Source organism: Lithobates pipiens, unplaced genomic scaffold, assembly GCF_037356315.1.
Source record: "Lithobates pipiens isolate NorthernLeopardFrog02 unplaced genomic scaffold, aLitPip1_a1.2 Scaffold_18, whole genome shotgun sequence".
NCBI classification, from domain to species: Eukaryota; Metazoa; Chordata; class Amphibia; order Anura; family Ranidae; genus Lithobates; species Lithobates pipiens.
Window position 1 is genome coordinate 487377486 of NW_027507758.1, and position 19378 is coordinate 487396863.

Here is a 19378-nt window from a genome sequence, read left to right on the forward strand (position 1 = left end):
GCAGAGTACTCAACATGAATCATACTATTCTCACTGTATGTAATTCTGCTATTTACAGGAAATTATAAGGTTATATAGAAAGGGGTTATTTTTATCATTAAATGTATATACATGACTAAATTTGGAGGAACTTTGAAATTCTTTTCACTTTCTTGTTTGACAGCTCTTACCATTATATGCTTGGCTCCCTGCACCAACAAAAATTATGTTATTTTTGCAAATGGTAAGCATACAGCTTTCTTAAATGTGCAGTGTTCCTGAAAATGTTTTTTCATGTATTTTTTTGCTTTTAACCAATCCAAGACCAAGCCTATTTCTGACACTTGCTGTTTACAAGTTAAATCAGTATTTTTTGCTAGAAAATTACTTAGAACCTCCAAACATTATTTTATCATTTTTTTAGCAAAGACCCTAGAGAATAATATAGTGCTCATTGCAATATTTTATGTTTTGTTGGAAAAAATACACTTTTTTGAATTCAAAAATAAGAAAACTGTAAAGTTAGCCCAATTTTTTGGCATATTGTGAAAGGTGATGTTACACCGAGGCTTTAAAATTGCACGCACTTGTGGAATGGCGACAAACTACGGTATTTAAAAATCTTCATAGGTGATGTTTAAAGTTACCAGTTTAGAATTACAGAGGAGGTCTTTTGCTAGAATTATTGCTCTCTCTTTAACGATCGCAGCGATACCTCACATGTGTGATTTGAGCTCTGTTTACATTTGTGGGCACCGGCTACGTATGTGTTTTCTTTGGTGCACGAGCAAGTTGGGATGGGGGCGCTTTAAAACATTTTTTTTTTTTTTTTTTTTTTTTTATTTAACATTGTCCCTTTAAAACAAAAAAAAAAGATTACTTTTATTGCTGTCACAAGGAATGTAAACATTCCCTGTGACATTAATAGGCAGTGACAGGTACTCTTTATGGAGGAACCTGGGGTCTAAAAGTCCCCAAACCCTCCTCTGCACTTTAAAGTATTCAAAACGCCAAAATCGACATTTTTTAATACTTTGACATTTTTTAAATCAACGCCGTTTGCAGCCAATTAAACCAGGTTACTACATCAGAGATATGATCAAAGCCGATTTTGTCTTCGTTCGGGGTCTCCGGCCAGGCGGCAGATGTGGTTGCTCGGTTCTCCCGGTGGGACAGGAGACCCAGGCGGAGTGTCGGAAAGGGACATATAGCATATAGCAGCATTATTTTTATAAACACGGGGCATATTACATTAATAAATAGAGAGGATGGTGTAATTTCAACTATAAATTAAGCAGCAGGTAGGAAGCAGTGCCGCACAGACACAGAGCTGACAGGCAGGGAGGTGGGGGGGAGAACACAGAGGAAGACAGGAGAGGGTTGCGGATGATGGAGACACGGTGTCAGGCTCAGCAGCCATGATACACCATGGTCAGTTTATGGGGGAGGGTATAGCAAGGCAGGATCACCAAGGTATTACAGGTGTTAGAGGGGTCCAAATTACACAGCGCATGCACTGTGCTGTATAAAATGCTTTAAGGGAACAGGATTTGTCATTTTTTGGGGGTTAACAAACACTTTAACCCTTAGGGAATAACTCACCAAAAATGATTTTGTTTTGTTGCAGAGGATGCCTAAAATCTGATTTGTATCTTAGTTCTACACACAAGCAGGAAATTACATTCTTGGAGGTGTTCTGTTCACCAAGGGTGTACAGAAAGCCTGCAGGCTGCCATATTGCATTGAATTATACAGAGAATTACAGTGCTGCAGTTTGAAAAGGAAATAAAAAATAATTTTAAATAATATTAATATGGCTTGTCTAGAAATAGTATTTACTATAGATCACTTGGCTCTCTGTTTTCATGGTTGCTCTGAGCTGGGTACGCACTTACACATCTGGTGGAGTTGCCCAGTGTGTGCAAGAATGCTCGCTCTCTCACACCAGACCAAGCAATGGCCCTCCTAAACCTAAGACCAGAATTATTAACACATAAACAATTTAAACTACTCATTCAGCTCTTAACAGCCACGAAATGGACGATATAGCTAAAGCTTGGAAATCACCTACATTGAAAATAGCACAGACTAAGCACAGAATGACCAGCACTGTGTTACGCAAAGATGGATGCTCTGGATAAGGAAAACCTTAGCATATTTGACAATTTATGGACACCGTGGATTACACACTGTCTGCCGTCAGGCTTCGAAGAATAGGTACTTTTACTTTGGTGTAAGAAACTGAACTGTACGTCCTTACCAGAGTACTATTGGGGTTAGTTCTACCTTCGGGGCATCCTCTGGGACTGTGACATCATAATGGGCGGGGACATCATCCGGCGATGTCCATATATAAGTCGCCGCACGCCGCATCCCTGTCATTGTGACCAGAGACAGACCCCCGAAGTCGGAAGAAGAGGGCTGCGGCGAACAAGAAAGCCGAGCTGTGCAATAAACTATTTTAACCCTTGTGTGTTGTGTTTGTTTTACATTTTTTTCACAGGTGAATGGGTAGGGGTACATTGTTATACTCATTCACATAGGGTGGGAGGCCGGGATCCAGGGGCCCCCTTATTAAAGGGGGCTTACGGATTCCGATAAGCCCCCCGCCCGCAGACCCCGACAACTAACGGCCAGGGTTGTCGGGAAGAGACCCTTGTCCTCATAAACATGGAGCTAAGGTGCTTTGGGGTGGGGGGGCGCACATTGTATAAATGATCAAATACTCTTTGTTCTCAGCTGCATAAGGATCTGAGGAAAGAGAAGCAACAGCAGCACATTGATCTTCCCAATAACTGGCTGTGCAAGGGGGAGGGGGAGTCTGATCATTGGAATAGAGCAGGTCGAGTTCCTAGCACAGCTAGGGAATACTGACCATGCAGAGCTCTCATGCCTAGCATGGTAATTTTTTTAAAAGGAAAGCAGAGGGACTGGCAGGAACACCAGGAATTTCACACAAAAAAAGCAATACAAAGAGAGCAGGATACTTTTTCATAAAAGTACATGGTACAACAGGCACATATCGGGGGTATAAAATGTTGGGTTACATCTTTTAAAACAGGTATAACCTGCACTCAGGGATTAACACATAGGATTGAGAACATTTAATAGAATAAGGATATTTATGAGTCAGACTAACCATCAGCAGAGGCTGTAGCAATCAGCTGGCCAGTGGAATCAAATGAGACATCCAAAACCTCATCTTCATGTCCAGTCAAGGTAGCCACACATTTACCACTCAGGGAATCCCAAAGCTGTGGAAAGAAAAAACATTAACATAAAATGTGGGAAGAACAATACACATCAAATTTCTTCTAGTTTAACCAACAAAAAAATCCTTTTAAAATGTGGAGCTGTTGAAATACTGCCTTTGCTTACCATCCCTTCAATAAGAGAGAAGCTACCTTGCTGAGCTCTCCTGTTTTTTAGGCTGCGTTCCTACTAGTGCGAATTGGATGTGGGTTTCCCCGCATTCCAATTTGTATTACAGGAGATTGTGACCGGCTCTCAATGGAGCCAGTTCACATATCTCCGTTGCGGCTGCAGGGCGGCTTGCATAGGAGTCCTCTACGTCTTTGGATCCATTTCAGGGCCGAATTCAGGCAACAATGTGTCCCTGATTTGTCCCTGAATCGGAGAACAGGAACGCACTGGACCCCTGCTATGAGCCGCATGCAATCTTAGTGTGAACCCAGCCTTAATATCTTGTGCCTGTGGTCAGCCCCTCTACTTGAACACATTACCTGACACATCATACCCCAGTGGTGGTCTAACTGAAAAGGGCCTCAAGTAGGTTTCCCTGAAATACTCCTCAAAAGACCCCAAATGGTTTACTGGTAAATTCTGATTCAGCCATTCTCTTATATTACTATGCACGGTTTCATATTAGACTTATTATTATATTATATTATTAATAAACTTTGGGAAACAATGCTAGTTCAAGCCTACCTGTAAGGCCTTAGTTTGTCTATAAGAAAGCATGGAATCTGGGACAGTTAATTGCATCAACAGTTGTAAAGAGGGCTGAATACATAAGGGGTCCTGTTAGATGCAATACCTGCATGACATGCTAAAAGGTCATAAACATGTACATGATAGTTACCTTTGATATATGTAGTTATTCTTAAGCCCCCCCCCCCCCCATTTTTTTCCCTTCAATTCCCCTAATCCCCCCTAATATCCTAGTCGCATGTCCTTGCAGGCACATTTCTTCTCCTATCTCCCTGTCTTTTCCTTCTTGCGGGTTGTTGTTTTCCCACACTTTTCTCTGATAAAAGAAAAATTTACTGCAGGCGGATACCCCATCTGCATACATTATCCTATGTGTCCCATACCCTTTGTGTCGAGGTGATTCAATATAATATATTTGTTTCATATGTTGGAAGGGGTTTCGCTTACTGATGTTATTTACCTGCAATCTATAACTCTGTGGAAGGATTCAATAAAAGCTTAAAATGAAAAAAAGGACGTCATAAACACCCATTTTTACAACATTACAAGGATTTTCACAACAAGAGTTTAAAGGGTACCAATTTTGGGGGGATGCAAATGGTTAAACCAGATTGGCGATTACATTAAGAAGATGACCAGAACAGAATGAAAATGGATATATGAATTGAACAGTATTGCACCAGCAGGACTGAATACAGATATTGAGCTGTATGCATTTGGATTATTTTATCATACTTTTTTTCCTATATATCCAAGATTTAGGAGGAAACAATACAGGGGCTTATTTTACAAATTTGTTTTGCAATACGCTTGGATATCACTTTATGTTGTCATTTTTGTATAAAAGTTTATTGCACTTTGAGAAGGGCTAGTGGTGTCACCATGACAGAATTGGCACCTCTGATATTTATTTAGTCTATAGATAGCAATTGCAGGCTGATCTATTATTTGTAATAAACCTAAGCACTGGTACCCGTGACAACAACATCCCAGCATTGATACCTGTAACCACAATATTAACCCCCAGCATTTGCGTCATTCACTGCAATTACAACCCCCAGCATTGTTGGGGGGCATCCGGGTAGATGCTGTTACCCACTGCCACATCCTGCACCCTTTTGCAGACTAGAATTAGCAATGAGTTATCTAAGATCTGCACCAGCCAATGACTGTAAAATGAAGAAGCAGCAGCAAACTGCAGAAATCACTCTGCTTTTTTTCCCCCTATCAGGAACCTTACAGCAGCATACAATGCAGTAGAGCCTGTCTGGCTTAGAGAGCTACCATTCTTTCTTCAGTGCCATTGTGCTCAGGGATTACAGGAGAATGTTACAAAGACAGATTTGGGTACATTTTGCAGCTCTATTTAAACATATACCTTTCCAGAGAGAAATCTGGAGTTTGCCATTGCTATTTCCTATTCTGCAAATGCTAGCTGCCTGACTGTCATTTATTTATTTCAGGTACTTATATAGTGCCATCAATTTACGCAGCGCTTTACATATACATTGTTCATTCACATCAGTCCCTACCCTCAAGGAGCTTACAACCTAAGGTCACTAACCCACATTAACTAGGGCCAATTTAGACAGGGATCTGTTTTACCTATCAGTATGTCTTTAGGAAGCCCCTGACCAATTTGCAGCCAAAGGACCAGGCCCCTTTTTGCGATTCTTTAACTGACAATTGCGCGGTTGTGCGGCGTGGCTCCCAAACAAAATTGGCGTCCTTTTTTTCCCACAAATAGAGCTTTCTTTTGGTGGCATTTGATCACCTCTGCGGTTTTTATTTTTTGCTCTATAAACAAAAATAGAGCGACGATTTTGAAAAAAATTCAATATTTTTTACTTTTTGCTATAATAAATATCCCCAAAAATATATATAAAAAACATTTTTTTTCCTCAGTTTAGGCCGATACGTATTCTTCTACATATTTTGGTAAAAAAATATCGCAATTAGCGATTATTGATTGGTTTGTGCAAAAGTTATAGTGTTTACACAATAGGAGATAGTTTTATAGCATTTTTATAATTTTTTTTTTACTAGTAATGGCAGCGATCAGCTTTTTTTATTATGACTGCGACATTATGGCGGACACGTCGGACATTTTTGCCACATTTTTGGACCATTGTCATTTATACAGCAATCAGTGCTATTTAAATGCACTGATTCCTGTGCAAATGACACTGGCAGTGAAAAAGTTAACCACTAGGGGCCGAGGAGGGGTTATATGTGACGTTGTGTTTTTGTTTTTTTTACTGTAGGGGGGCGTGGCTTGGCATGTGACGTCACTGATCGTCTTTCCCTATAACAAGGAACAGATGATTGGTGACAGCCACACTAGAAAGCACGGGGAGAGGTTTGTTTACACAGACCTCTCCTCGTTCTTCAGCTCTGTGACTGGATCGTGGGACACCAGTGGCGATCAAGTCCCGCGGCCACGGTCACGGAGCTCAGGACCGGGTCGCTCACGTGCCGCCGCCGGCTCGCGCGCGACCAATGGCTGGGTACTTAAAGAGCAACATACAGGTATGTGCTTGTGCCCAGCTGTGCCATTCTGCTGACGTAAATGTGCAGGAGACGGTCCTTAAGCAGTTAATAAATCCTTCATTGTTTGCAACCTTTTCATGGACATAACAAAACTCCGCCCTGCTGGCCTAAATACTTACATTACAACCTTGCTAGCTAGCCAATGTAAAAATCCAAAGGCCTTGGTTCCATTCACTATCTACATTGTTATATACACTATATCAGAGATATGCAAATAGCAGACCTCCAGCTGTTGCAGAACTACAAGTCCCATGAGGCATAGCAAGACTCTGACAGCCACACGCATGACACCCAGAGGCATGATGGGACTTGAAGTTTTGCAACAGCTGGAGGTCCGCTAATTGCATATCCCTGCACTATATTGTGAAAAGTATTGGGACGCTTGCCTTTACACAAGAACTTTAATGGCATCCCAGTCTTAGTCTATAGGGTTCAATATTAACTTGTCCCATCCTTTGCAGCTATAACAACTTCAACTCTTCTGGGAATGCTGTCCACAAGGTTTAGGAGTGTGTCTATGGGAATGTTTGAACATTTTTCAAGAAGCGCATTTGTGAGATCAGGCACTGATGTTGGACGAAAAGGCTGGCTCGCAGTCTCTGCTCTAATTCATCCCAAAGGTGTTCTATCAGGTTGAGGTCAGGACTCTGTGCAAGCCAGTCAAGTTCCTCCACCCCAAACTTGCTAATATATGTCTTTATGGACCTTGCTTTGTGCACTGGTGCCCAGTCATGTTGGAACAGGAAGGGGCCATCCCATAATTATTCCCACAAAGTTGGGAACTTGAAATTGGCCAAAATGTCTTGGTATGCTGGCACCTTAAGCGTTCCCTTTACTGGAACTAAGAGGCCAAGCCCAACCCCTAAGAAAACCACCCCACACCATAATCCCTCCTCCACCAAATGATCTGGACCAGTGCACAAAGCACGGCCCATAAAGACATATATGAGCGAGTTTGGGGTGGAAAAACTTGACCGGCCTGCACCTCAACCCGATATTACACCTTAGGGATGAATTAGAGTGGAGACTGTGAGCCAGGCCTTTTCATTCAACATTAGTGCCTGACCTCACAAATGTGCTTCTGGAAGAATGGTCAAACATTCCCATAGACACACTCCTAAACCTTGTGGACAGCCTTCCCTGAAGAGTTGAAGGTGTTATAGCTGCAAGCGGTGGGCCATCCTAATATTGAACCCTACGGACTAAGACTGGGATGCCATTAAATCTCATGTGCGTGTAAAGGCAGGCGTCCCAATACTTTTAACAATATAGGGTATATATATGTGTGTGTGTATGCGTGTGTCCACAAATACCCTTTGATGTCATGCACTACCCTGTTTTTTTTTTTCTATTCCCCCTCCTTGCTCCATTCTTTTTTTTTTTTGCTTGTAACCTTATGCTCAGATAATACTAATTTCAGCACAATCAAATACAAATTTTCCAGCCTGAAACAAAAACCTGATATAGCAATTGCCTTTACCTTTGCTATCCATGAGTATACTTGAGTATTGCAATGTACCTTTAAAGGTGCGGTGTCTCATTTTATGTTGTTTTCTAGGCCTTGCACTTCATGGCTAATATAACCTGCCTTGGTTCAGCTAACTGGGCTCTGTCTTTTGTATGACCCTCAACTTCCAAATGAATTAAAAAATACCACATACGTTGGTAAGATACCACAAAAAATACCACATTTAAAATTTCCACTAATGACACAAATGCCACCTCTAATTTGCTAATGCAGTCTTTCTATACAGATGATTGAAGGTACATGTCTCATTCCAACAACATATCCCAAAAATAACAGGATTATCCTCTCCTGAAGGTGGCGTAATAACCCTATGGTCAAGATTAATGGAGCTGTGTCAGTCAGTGAACGAAAGAGAAAAAAGGATTATTCCTAATTTCTGGTCAGTGGGTGGAATTATGTAAATGATGTTTATATACATAATGTGCAAAGTACTGCTTAGTATTATTAAAATAGGAATCATTTTATGGGGAAATATGATGGGATAAGACAAGTGAATACCTTATGTTCTAAGAAGGATCTACCATGCTATGCACTGGTCCAGTTGGTATACAATGTTCAATTACACAGGCAGATTATCAGATTTTCCATTGTTACAGACTGAATAGCAATGGGAATGATCTATGTCCCTATGTAAAGAGATTATCACAAAATATTTCAATCAGAAAATACACTCATAATCACACCTTGCTTTGCAGCATCAATACACAAGGAAACAAACCCCTTATTCTTAGAAAAGCTTTATAACGGTCTCACACTGCCTGTTTTATGGATGGGCGAACAGTCAATTTACAAGCTTAATAAAGAATTCAGTACCGTATTTTTCTAGCATTCATCTAATGTACTATGCCCTGGTCGGCTGCCAATATGAAGAACTAATAAATGACTTCGGAGAATTTCCATTCCATTCAGACAATTATTTTCTCATGTGATGCCAGGAGAGTTAAACAATGAAAAAGGCCTGTGTACATCCTGGGATGGAAGACGCAATGAAGTGATCGCCTCTACTTACTGTTTTATGAGCTGACTTAACACTATAGGGAAATGTGAACACTGATTATTTCAAGCAAATTTCCTCCTACAAAAAGGAACCCTGCTCTTGACTATACATCCATCACAGCTATCACCTGGACTGCGGTCAATACAATTATTATTAGTATTGACCAGAGCTTCAGTACACATTCCCAGTCTCGTTTCTTCTGCACAAGGTCAGAATATATTGTGGAAATAATGAAGTCAATTTGTGGCTGCAGTTTTCCAGTGCCTGCTATCTTTTACAGAGTCATAAACTTGAGTTATCTGCTATAAAGTGCTTAAATCAAGGCAGTATTTCTAGAGGTAGATCAAGCAAATCCACTTGATTTGCTTAAGACTAAAGGTGTCCAAAGGGAGGGATTTAAGAGAAGCTGGAAGGGCACAATAGCTTATTACCCTCAGGGACCTGTGTCTGCCTAAATGTGGTGGGCACATCAAGACACTTCCCAGTATACTCTATACCTGTCTTAGGGATACAGGTATAGTGTATACCTATCTTAAGGAGGTTTGTACTGAAAGCCCAGCACTCCCTTGCTATTGCCCTATATGTAGTTTGTATGTAGATTCTCTACCATGTATAGTAGTAGTAGATGTGAATATTGGGTATAGAGAAGCTCATCCAAAGATCTGCTTGTTTATTTGCAAATAATAATTTCTCCCCATGTCTATATGAAAAAAATAAGATAATTTAGAGGTGGGGAGAATACCGGGAAAATATTATAATGATATAGTTTGCGATTTCTGGCTTAAAGTGGTTTTGAAGCCTTAAGGTTTTCCACCTTAATGCTTTCTTTACATTAAGGTGAAAACCCTTCTGTGCTGCAGCTCCCTCCAGACCCCCCCATTTTCTTACCTGAGCCCAATCTGATCCAGTGATGTGCACAAACCCAGTATCTCTCTCCTCACTGGACATGTTGATAGCCTTTGGCTCCCGCTGATATCAATCAAATACTGTGACACAGGAAAGGAAGGCAGGGCCGTCTCCTGCTCTCTGTGTCAATAGATGCAGCAGTGGGACTCAGGAGCGAGACCGCACAGGTGACCCCAGGGAAAGCGGATTTCCGTGGGGGCATGGGACCCCAGAAGTAGAGGATCAGGGCTGCTCTGTGCAATCGTTTTGCAAGTATAGGCATGTTTGTTTTTTTATGAAAAAAAAAAACCCCAAAGGTTTACAACCACTTTAAAGCAAATTAGGCAACAGGAGATATGCTTAGTCATCATTATTCAAATAGTACTGCTGAACCTCCAAGACTGCATTCACACAAGCTAAAAGGAGACGCTTAGATGGCAGTGTACAATGTACCCCATACTCATTCACCTAGGGTGGGGGGGCCAGGATCTGGGGGCCCCCTTGTTAAATGGGGCTTCCAGATTCCGATAAGCCCCCGCCCGCAGACCCTGACAACCACCCGGCAAGGGTTGTCTGGAAGGGGCTCATGTCCTCATCAATGTGGGGACAAGGTGCTTCGGGGTGGGGAGCGCAGAGCCCCCCTGCCCCAAAGCCTCCACCCCCTCATGTCGAGGGCATGTGGCCTGGTATGGTCCAGGAGGGGGGGGGGACCCTCGTTCCCCCCTTTCCTGACCTGCCAGGCTGCGTGCTCGGATAAGAGTCTGGTATGGATCTTGGGGGGGACCCTCACGGCATTTATTTTGGTGTGGGGGTTCCCCTTAAGATCCATGCCAGACTAAAGGGTCTGGTATCATCTTGGGGTGTAAGCTCAAGAAATTTTTTTTTTACATTTTGCCGGGGTTTCCCTTCAAGATTCTCAGCACACAAGTCACACCACAAGTCGGATCATCTTGATCCGACTTATGGTGTGACTTCTATTCAAATCAATGGGCTCCCATAGGGAACCACTGATTTTGAATAGCAGCAGAGAAACGCTGGACGAGGCTTAATGCTGTGTATACAGCATTAAGCCTCGTTAAATCACATTTAACACCCTTTACTGGTGTCTGGCATTTTTAAAGGTCTAATGCTGAAGCCTCAGAACACGCTGGTCCTGGGGTTTTGTGGAGCTTAAAAACGCCAATGCCTGTTACAGCTCAAAAATGCCATGGTGTGTATGAGGCCATTGAATAACATGGAGTGGCGTTTTAAGCTGCAAAAAAAAGCTCAAAAACACTGCTGTAAAAAGTCTGTGTGCATGAAGCCTAACTGTCATCACATAGATCATACCCCAAAATGGATATACTCCAGGGTATGTATCAGCCAAATTCTTGCATTAGCCAAATACAAGCATTTTATATGAAGAGCCATAAGTTATAAACCTAGCATGGTACTATTATTTGTGCTACATTGCAGGTGTTTAAATAATATATTGAAATATAAAATCCTATTTTTTTTAAATTTAAACACAATACCCTCTTCAAGGTCTGGATTATGTTTTGATTGTCCATGATTGCTGAGTCAGTTAATCTCTTATTCTCAAGATATTGCATTTTATTTATTTATAATGTCATTTACTAAAAAAAATAAAGTTCTTCGAGTTCTACAAAGCTGACACAAAGAGATGAACTGAACAATAATCTAGAAACGATAGGATCAAACTAAATATCTTCCATCAAAACTGGGACTACACTGAAAATATTACAAGTTGCAAATCAATGCCAACAGTATTTCTGTTGAGGATTAAGCAAGTCTTGCAGAGAACATCTGCCATGACCATCCATCTCTAGTTTTGCATTTTTATTACATATTATTAATACTGTAATCCCAAAGCAGTGTGGAGTGGTAAGAGGCAGAAAGCACAATATTAGTGTGTTATATCCATACCCTGCAAGTCTTATCCATAGAGGCAGTGGCAATGAGGGAGCAGTCCCAATTGAACTGTGCACTGCTGATCTCTCCTCGATGACCTATTAGGGTGTGAACTTTCCTGTGTAGGAAGAAGAATATATTATATTAGGGTCTGCTGTTCCATATTAGCCATGCATACTGCAAAGTGTAATTAAAGCCCAAACTTTGATTTGGGGGGGGGGGGGGGTTGTAATGCAGCCTGTGCCCCTGTTAAGGAGATCCATCCTCCCTAACTGTTTTAGTGACCATTGTCAACAGAACTGAAAATGAGGGAAAATCCAACATTTTCAGTTTTCGCCAGAACAGGAATAGAGGGGAAATCTTACAATGGTGACACTTTAACCAATAACTAACAAAGAGGGCAATGGTTTCATTTTGGAGAGATTTCCTCTCACTTCCTGCGGTGTCCACGGGACAGGTAATGAAGAGCAATCACACCAAAGAAACACAGACAGCTTTTAAAAAAAAAGAACCTGATAAGAGTGCCCTGACGAAGTCCACTAATGGTGTTGATGAAACACATTGGCAAGTTAGCCAGGACTACCTCTAATGCCACGTACACACGATCGGAATTCTTGTCAGAAAAAGCTCTGATGGTTTTCCCGATGGAATTCCGACAGAATTCCTCTCAAGTTGTCTTGCCTACAGATGATCATACCAAATTCCGATCGTTTAGAATGCGGTGACGTACAACACGTACAACGGGACTAGAAAAAGGAAATTCAATAGCCAGTAGTCAATAGCTTCCATCTCGTAGTTGAATCTGAGCATGCGTGAATTTTGGACTGTTGGAATTGCATACACATGATCGGAATGTCTGATAGAAAGTTTTTCCGTCTGGAAAATCGAGAACATGCTATCAATTTTTGGCTGGCAGAAATTCGGACAGCTAAATTCCAACGGAGCATACACAAGGTCGCATTTTCCGATGAAAAGCTCTCATCTGCCTTTTTCTGGCCGGAATTCCGATCGTGTGTACCCGGCATTACTGGAGTACAAGGATGGGTTACCTATATTTAAACTAAATTCTACAGAGGTCATTTTGGAACAGTGTATCTTAACACTGGAGGCATGGAAGTACAGTATATGAAGTTGGAAAACAATGACTGAGTGTACAGTAGCGAGGGGGGCTCTCTTCCTGTTTATTTCTGAACCATGCAAAAGTAGGCGCAAACAACTAAAACTCCTAGGTATAAAGGAACGGAGTCAAGAATTATAGCAGGGAGGGGGAGTGGCAGGGAGATGTTGCTGTTTAAGGATCCAAGAGATATAAAAAAACTGAAGCTGACTTATGCCGCGTACACACGATCAAATTGTCCGCCGGACCACAGTACGCCGGACAATTCGATCGTGTGTGGGCTCCAGCGGACTTTTTCATCGTAAAGTCCGGCGGACTTAGAAAGTCGTTTTAACTCAAAAATTTTCCGCCGGACTTGGCTACAATCCGTTCGTCAGTGTGCTAGTCCAGCGGACTAAAAATGACGCATACTCTGAAGCCAGTACGAGAAGGAAGTTATTGGCTACTGGCTATTGAACTTCCCTTTTCTAGTCCCGTCGTATGTGCTGTATGTCATCACGTTATAAATCGCCAGACTTTCTGAGTGTCCGTGTGTGGCCAAGTCCATTCGTTATAAAGTCCGGCGGATTGTTTGCCGGATTGTTTGCCGAACCAAGTCCGCCGGACAATTCGATCATGTGTACGCGGCATTAGACCACCAGTCACCAATACAATATTTGTGGGTGGGTTTTGGAGTTTCTAAGACAAACTGTATAGGCCTAAAATCTTCTCTAAATCTCCCATGGTTCTATTTTGCTCTTGTAATACATTATCCCTTAAATATTCAATCTTTAAACAACAAAAATGAATAATTAAATAAGATCCAGCTACGAAGAAATATTCAGGCATGACTGGCTGTAAAGCGGATTTGCAGACATCATTTTGATCCTGCATAGAAATGTTATGGCGCTATCTTTAAAGTATTAAATTGCATATTTAATAGCATACAGCATATTTACAAGGGCAGGCCTGTGAAAAAGGTACCTGCCGGAAGGAATGTCCCACACAGACACTGTGTGATCAAAAGAACCTGTGATCAGCCGGTCTCCGGTCGTGTTAAACGACAATGAAATTATTTCTGCAGAATGTCCCTGGAGAAGAAAAACAAGATCACAAATTAAATAAGTGCCAGAGTATATCATTCTAAAGCAATGCAGACAGTTCTACCACGCCACACATTTTACACTGTCAGTCTTAATAATGACAAAGTGTAAGGAGCGAGGTGCTATGTGCAAAATGCAGTACCCATAGAAAACAATTAGCATCCATCTTGTACTGTCTGTTCGGCAGTGAATTTTGACTGATTGGTAAGGAAAAAAAAAAAATATATATATATATATATATATATATATATATATATATATATAGATAGATAGATAGATAGATAGATAGATAGATAGATATGGTGCAAAGGAATCAGTACCAAAATCAAATGTCAAATTAATAATATACACTGTGTATCTAATCTAATTATTATTAATTACATGCTTCAGTAATCTTGCTTAAAGGGCTTCACCCGAAGTGATACTAAAATGCGTTCACCAGATCGCCTCAGCCACACAGTGACCTCAAAGCATGACTAATGGGAAGGACTCCTTAATTCAATGCTGTAGCTCCTTTATGCATCCCATTCTTCCTACTCTGCCCCAAAGTACATCACCAATCTTGTTTACAAATATCACCCAAATTGTCCTCTCCGCTCTTCTCAAGACCTCCTACTCTCAAGCTCTCTCGTCTCCTCCTCCCATGCCCGTTTCCAGGATTTCTCCAGAGCCTCTCCCATCCTCTGGAACTCACTACCTCCACCCATCCAGCTATCCCCTACTCTTGCTACCTTCAGGCGATCCCTGAAAACTCATCTCTTCAGGAATGCCTATCACGTCCCACTAATCTTGTACCACTTCCATCAGCTCATTCCCCACAGTTATAACCTTTTGTACCACCTGCCCCACCCTATTAGATTGTAAACTCTTCTGAGCAGGGCCCTCTTAATCCTTTTGTATTTTATTGTATTATAACTGTATTCTCTCCCTTTTATATTGTAAAGTGCTGCGTAAACTGTTGGCGCTATATAAATCCTGTATAATAATAATAATAATAATTCCAATCAAGCAATCATATATGGAGGAAGCTGGGTCCCAATCTACTTTACAGGTATACAAATGTAGGGGTCTTTACCTTATAACATCTCTCCACTGCATATATCAACTTGCATCAAGTAGGTCTGTCAAATAGCTCCCCAATAGGGATGAGCTTCGTGTTCGAGTCGAACGTACGTTCGACTCGAACATTGGCTGTTCGTGCGTTCGGCGAATTCCGAAAGTTTTGGCCGTTCGCGTCAAAATTCGAGTGACGCGCGCGCGGACCACAATGCACTGCGTTGGCGCAGTGCATTGCTGTCCGATGATTGGCCAAGCATGCACTGTGACCCCGCATGCTTGGCCAATCGCAGCGCCGGCAGCGAGGAGAGCCATGATTGGCCACAGGCAGGATGCCTGTGGCCAATCATAGCTCAGACTGTGTAGTGCACGCCCCACACTATATAAGGCCGCCTTTAAGGCCGCCTCCTGTAGTGTGTTACTTTGCATCTGAAGCAGTGGGTGTTCTGTGTACCTTCAACACAGTACACACCAATCGTTTTTGGCTGATTTCCTATCTTGCTGCTGTGTAGTGGTTGTTGTCTGTGCCCTGACCGCAGTATACACCACTATATTCACCTCACCTATATAGCTAGTGATCTAGCTTTAACCACTTAACAACTGCCCATTGCCGATTAACGGCTTCAGGGCGGTTGTTTAACTCAGAGAGGCCGTTAATTAACGGCCTCCCAGAATTCTGCTCTCGCGTGCCCCGAGGTGTGCGCACTCGAGAGCATCCGTGACCGCCGGGTCCATAGGACCCAGCGCATCACGGTAAACGGCCGCTCATAGCGGCCGTTTACCACGTGATTGCTCCATCAAATGACGGAGTGATCACTTGGAAACAAACCGGCGTCATGTTATGACGCCTGTTCCTCCCTCCCCTTTCTGTACCGATCGGTACAGCGGAGGGGAAAGAGATCGGTGTCAGCAGCGATGTGGGCTGCATCTGCAGTGCCCACATCGCTGCTCACCGAATTTAACCCCTCAATTCCCTGCCAATACTCTGCAATACCAGTGCATACTCTGCAGTACCCTGCGATTACTCTGCAGTACCCCTCCATTACTCTGCAGTACCCCGCCATTACTCTGCAGTGCAGTACCCCGCCATTACTCTGCAGTGCAGTACCCCGCCATTACTCTGCAGTGCAGTACCCTGCCATTACTCTGCAGTACCCCGCCATTACTCTGCAGTGCAGTACCCCGCCATTACTCTGCAGTGCAGTACCCCGCCATTACTCTGCAGTGCAGTACCCTGCCATTACTCTGCAGTGCAGTACCCTGCCATTACTCTGCAGTACCCTGCCATTACTCTGCAGTGCAGTACCCCGCCATTACTCTGCAGTGCAGTACCCCGCCATTACTCTGCAGTGCAGTACCCTGCCATTACTCTGCAGTGCAGTACCCTGCCATTACTCTGCAGTACCCTGCCATTACTCTGCAGTACCCCGCCATTACTCTGCAGTACCCCCCATTACTCTGCAGTACCCCCCAATACTCTGCAGTACCCGCCATTACTCTGCAGTACCCCCAATACTCTGCAGTACCCTACTATTACTCTGTAGTACCCCGCCAATACCCCGCCAATACTCTGTAATACCCTGCCATAAATTGCCATACCCAGCCATACTCAGAGATACCCAGCCATACTCGGTGATACCCTGAAGTACCCAGCCATAGACGCCCCCCATCCCTCACCGCCCTCCGGTGCTTCTACCAACTCGCCAGTACGATCAAAGCCAGAATCTTTTTTTTAATTTTTTATTTCAGGCTTCCCAGCCTAGAGGTGAGATGTGGGGTCATATTGACCCCCCAGATTTCACTGTAAAGAGGACCTGTCACCCCATATTCCTATTACAAGGGATGTTTACATTTCTTGTAATAGGAATAAAAGTGATCAAAAATATATTTTTGGGAAAAAAAATGTCAAACTAAAATAAATAAAGTTAAATGAACAATAAAAAAATAAAATAAAAATTAAAGCGCCCATGTCCCCATGTGCTCGCATGTGCCACACATGTGAGGTATCGCCGAGAATGTTAGAGCGAGAGCAATAATTCTAGTCCTAGACCTCCTCTGCAACTCAAAACATGTAACCAGTAAAAAAATATTTAAAGCGTCGCCTATGGGGATTTTTTAAGTAGCGACGTTTGGCGCCATTCCACGGGCATGTGCAATTTTGAAGAGTGACATGTTTGATATCTATTTACTCAGCATAACTTCATCTTTCACTTTATGCAAACATTGGGCTAACAAGTGGTTAATAATAGAGCTTGCAGTCAGTAGTGTTAGGAGATAGTGCGTGCTGTCTGCGTGCTCTGTACCCAGTACATACCGCTATAATATAGGGCAGGCCCCTACTTTCAAACATCCAACTTACAAACATCTCCTACTTGCAAACGCAAGGAGACAGCAGCAAGTGAGATGAAAAAAGATGGACGACAAAACAAATTATACAGGGGTGATAACCCTTCCCTATGTTTTCCAAAAAGCTTAAAGATATTTTTTTTGACTGGAGCTACACTTTAAAAATGTACCGGTTGAAAATGACAAACAGATTCAACTTAACACAACAAACCTACACAGTCCCTGTCTTGTTTGCACCGCCTGTATACTGCTGTTCTGAGTATATAGGGCCTGGGGGCCACACGCATTTCCTTTTTTTAATATGGGTACGGGGTTCCCCTTAATATGTGTACAAGACCCAAATAGGCTGGTAATGGGCAGGGAGGGCTACCCATGCCATTTTTCTGAATGATTTTCAACCATATTGCAGGAACCAGATATAACATTAAAACCGCAAGCAGTTTTAAATGGTGTTATTTCCGTTTAATGTCATTTTGTGCAGGGACTGTTCTAAACACGGGAAACACGTGGCACTTCACAGGCATACTATAGACACCCCCCAGGCACCATATTTAAAGGAATATTTCACTTTTTTTTTTCACTTTAATCGTCATTAAAATCAGTGCTCCCGCCAAAACGGTAGTTTTTAAAACTTTTTTTTGCAGTGACCCATGTCCCCTGAGGCAGGAGGCAGGTCGCCAAACCCTTTTTAGCACACTATCTTGCATATTAGCCGTTAAAATTAGCATTTTCCAATTCGAACGTTCGAGTCCCATAGACTTCAATGGGGTTCTAACGTTCGTACCGAACGCGGGGGTCGTTCGCAAGTTCTGGTGCGAACCGAACCGGGGGGTGTTCGGCTCATCCCTACTCCCCAACAAAGAGCCACAGAAGGCAGGATATAGTGTAATACTGCATTATGTTTTATTGCTTAAAAAGAGACTTACATAGTCCAGCATGAAATCACAAACAATCCGCTCAGGAGGAAGCAGAAACCGGTCCGACACCGGTATAAAACTCACAATGTGCGTGGTGCATCTCAGCTATGCAAGCAATAGTATAGGGCTCCTATGGTTGCAAGTGTCAGGCCTCACCAGAACATGTGTCATCAAGAAGTGGGTTTGACTCAATTTTCTCGGAGCCTAAATAGCAGCAAAAATGGCCGCAATTGGTCAGGATCATTAACAATGCTTTCCGCAGACAAAAAAACATAAAAAGTTTTTGGACTCAGCAAAAAAACTATTAAAAGATGGATTCTGCTTACCCTTAGGGGATATACAATTACTTAAAAGAAGTGCATCAGAAATACTTGTAAAACATAATTTAAAAAATAATGACAAAACTGCTCCAAGTTGAATACAGCCTAAGGAGACATTCCCTACTGATAGTTATGCAGACAACCTCATAAATTATGAACATAAGAGAAAAAGAGGTGCCAATACTACCATAGTTAACATAAATGGAAATCTAAACATTTAAAAATGTAAAAATAAACTGAAATCAGCTAGGAAAAACTATAATACATACTATACAGGCACCCTCATTGCCCTCTAGCAGACAAGAGTGATATCACAATCCATATATCCAAATAGCTGTTTAGGAAAAAATTGCTCATACCCAGCCACATGGATATTAGGAAACACTCAATAGACATGTAGATGAAAACTCCCAAAGACCATGCCCAAGCCCATTTGCCACTGCGGGCAATATAGGCTTGGCAAACAGATGGATGAAAAATGTTTTATGTTAAGCTTTCTGGAAAAAATGTCACTGTCTATCATGGTATCAAATTTTTTCAAGAATCTGGATAGAGCAAACTTCAAACCCTCCTGGAAAGTGTGCAACTCTTCCTCAGTGAAGACCTCCTCCGCCAGGTTGAATATACCCGACTCTAGCTGTCTCTCTTTCTTTTTTTGTCTGTCTCCTCTACAGCTTCTTTTCTTCCTTCTGTTCACTGTGCTTATGGCGGGGTGTAAGTGGCCCTGTAGGGTTCCTTC

The 19378-nt window shown here is 42.3% G+C and overlaps 1 protein-coding gene across 1 annotated transcript in view; it reads right to left on the reverse strand.

The window, feature by feature from the left end:
- Positions 1–19378, reverse strand: part of DAW1 (dynein assembly factor with WD repeats 1) — a 95878-nt gene that overhangs the window by 11416 nt on the left and 65084 nt on the right. Inside the window, exons 8-10 of the mRNA XM_077488508.1 lie at positions 13882–13988; positions 11817–11919; positions 3119–3233 (exon numbers count right to left, since the gene is read on the reverse strand). Of these exons, the coding sequence (XP_077344634.1) occupies positions 3119–3233; positions 11817–11919; positions 13882–13988 (325 nt within the window). The remainder of the gene's footprint in view (positions 1–3118; positions 3234–11816; positions 11920–13881; positions 13989–19378) is intronic.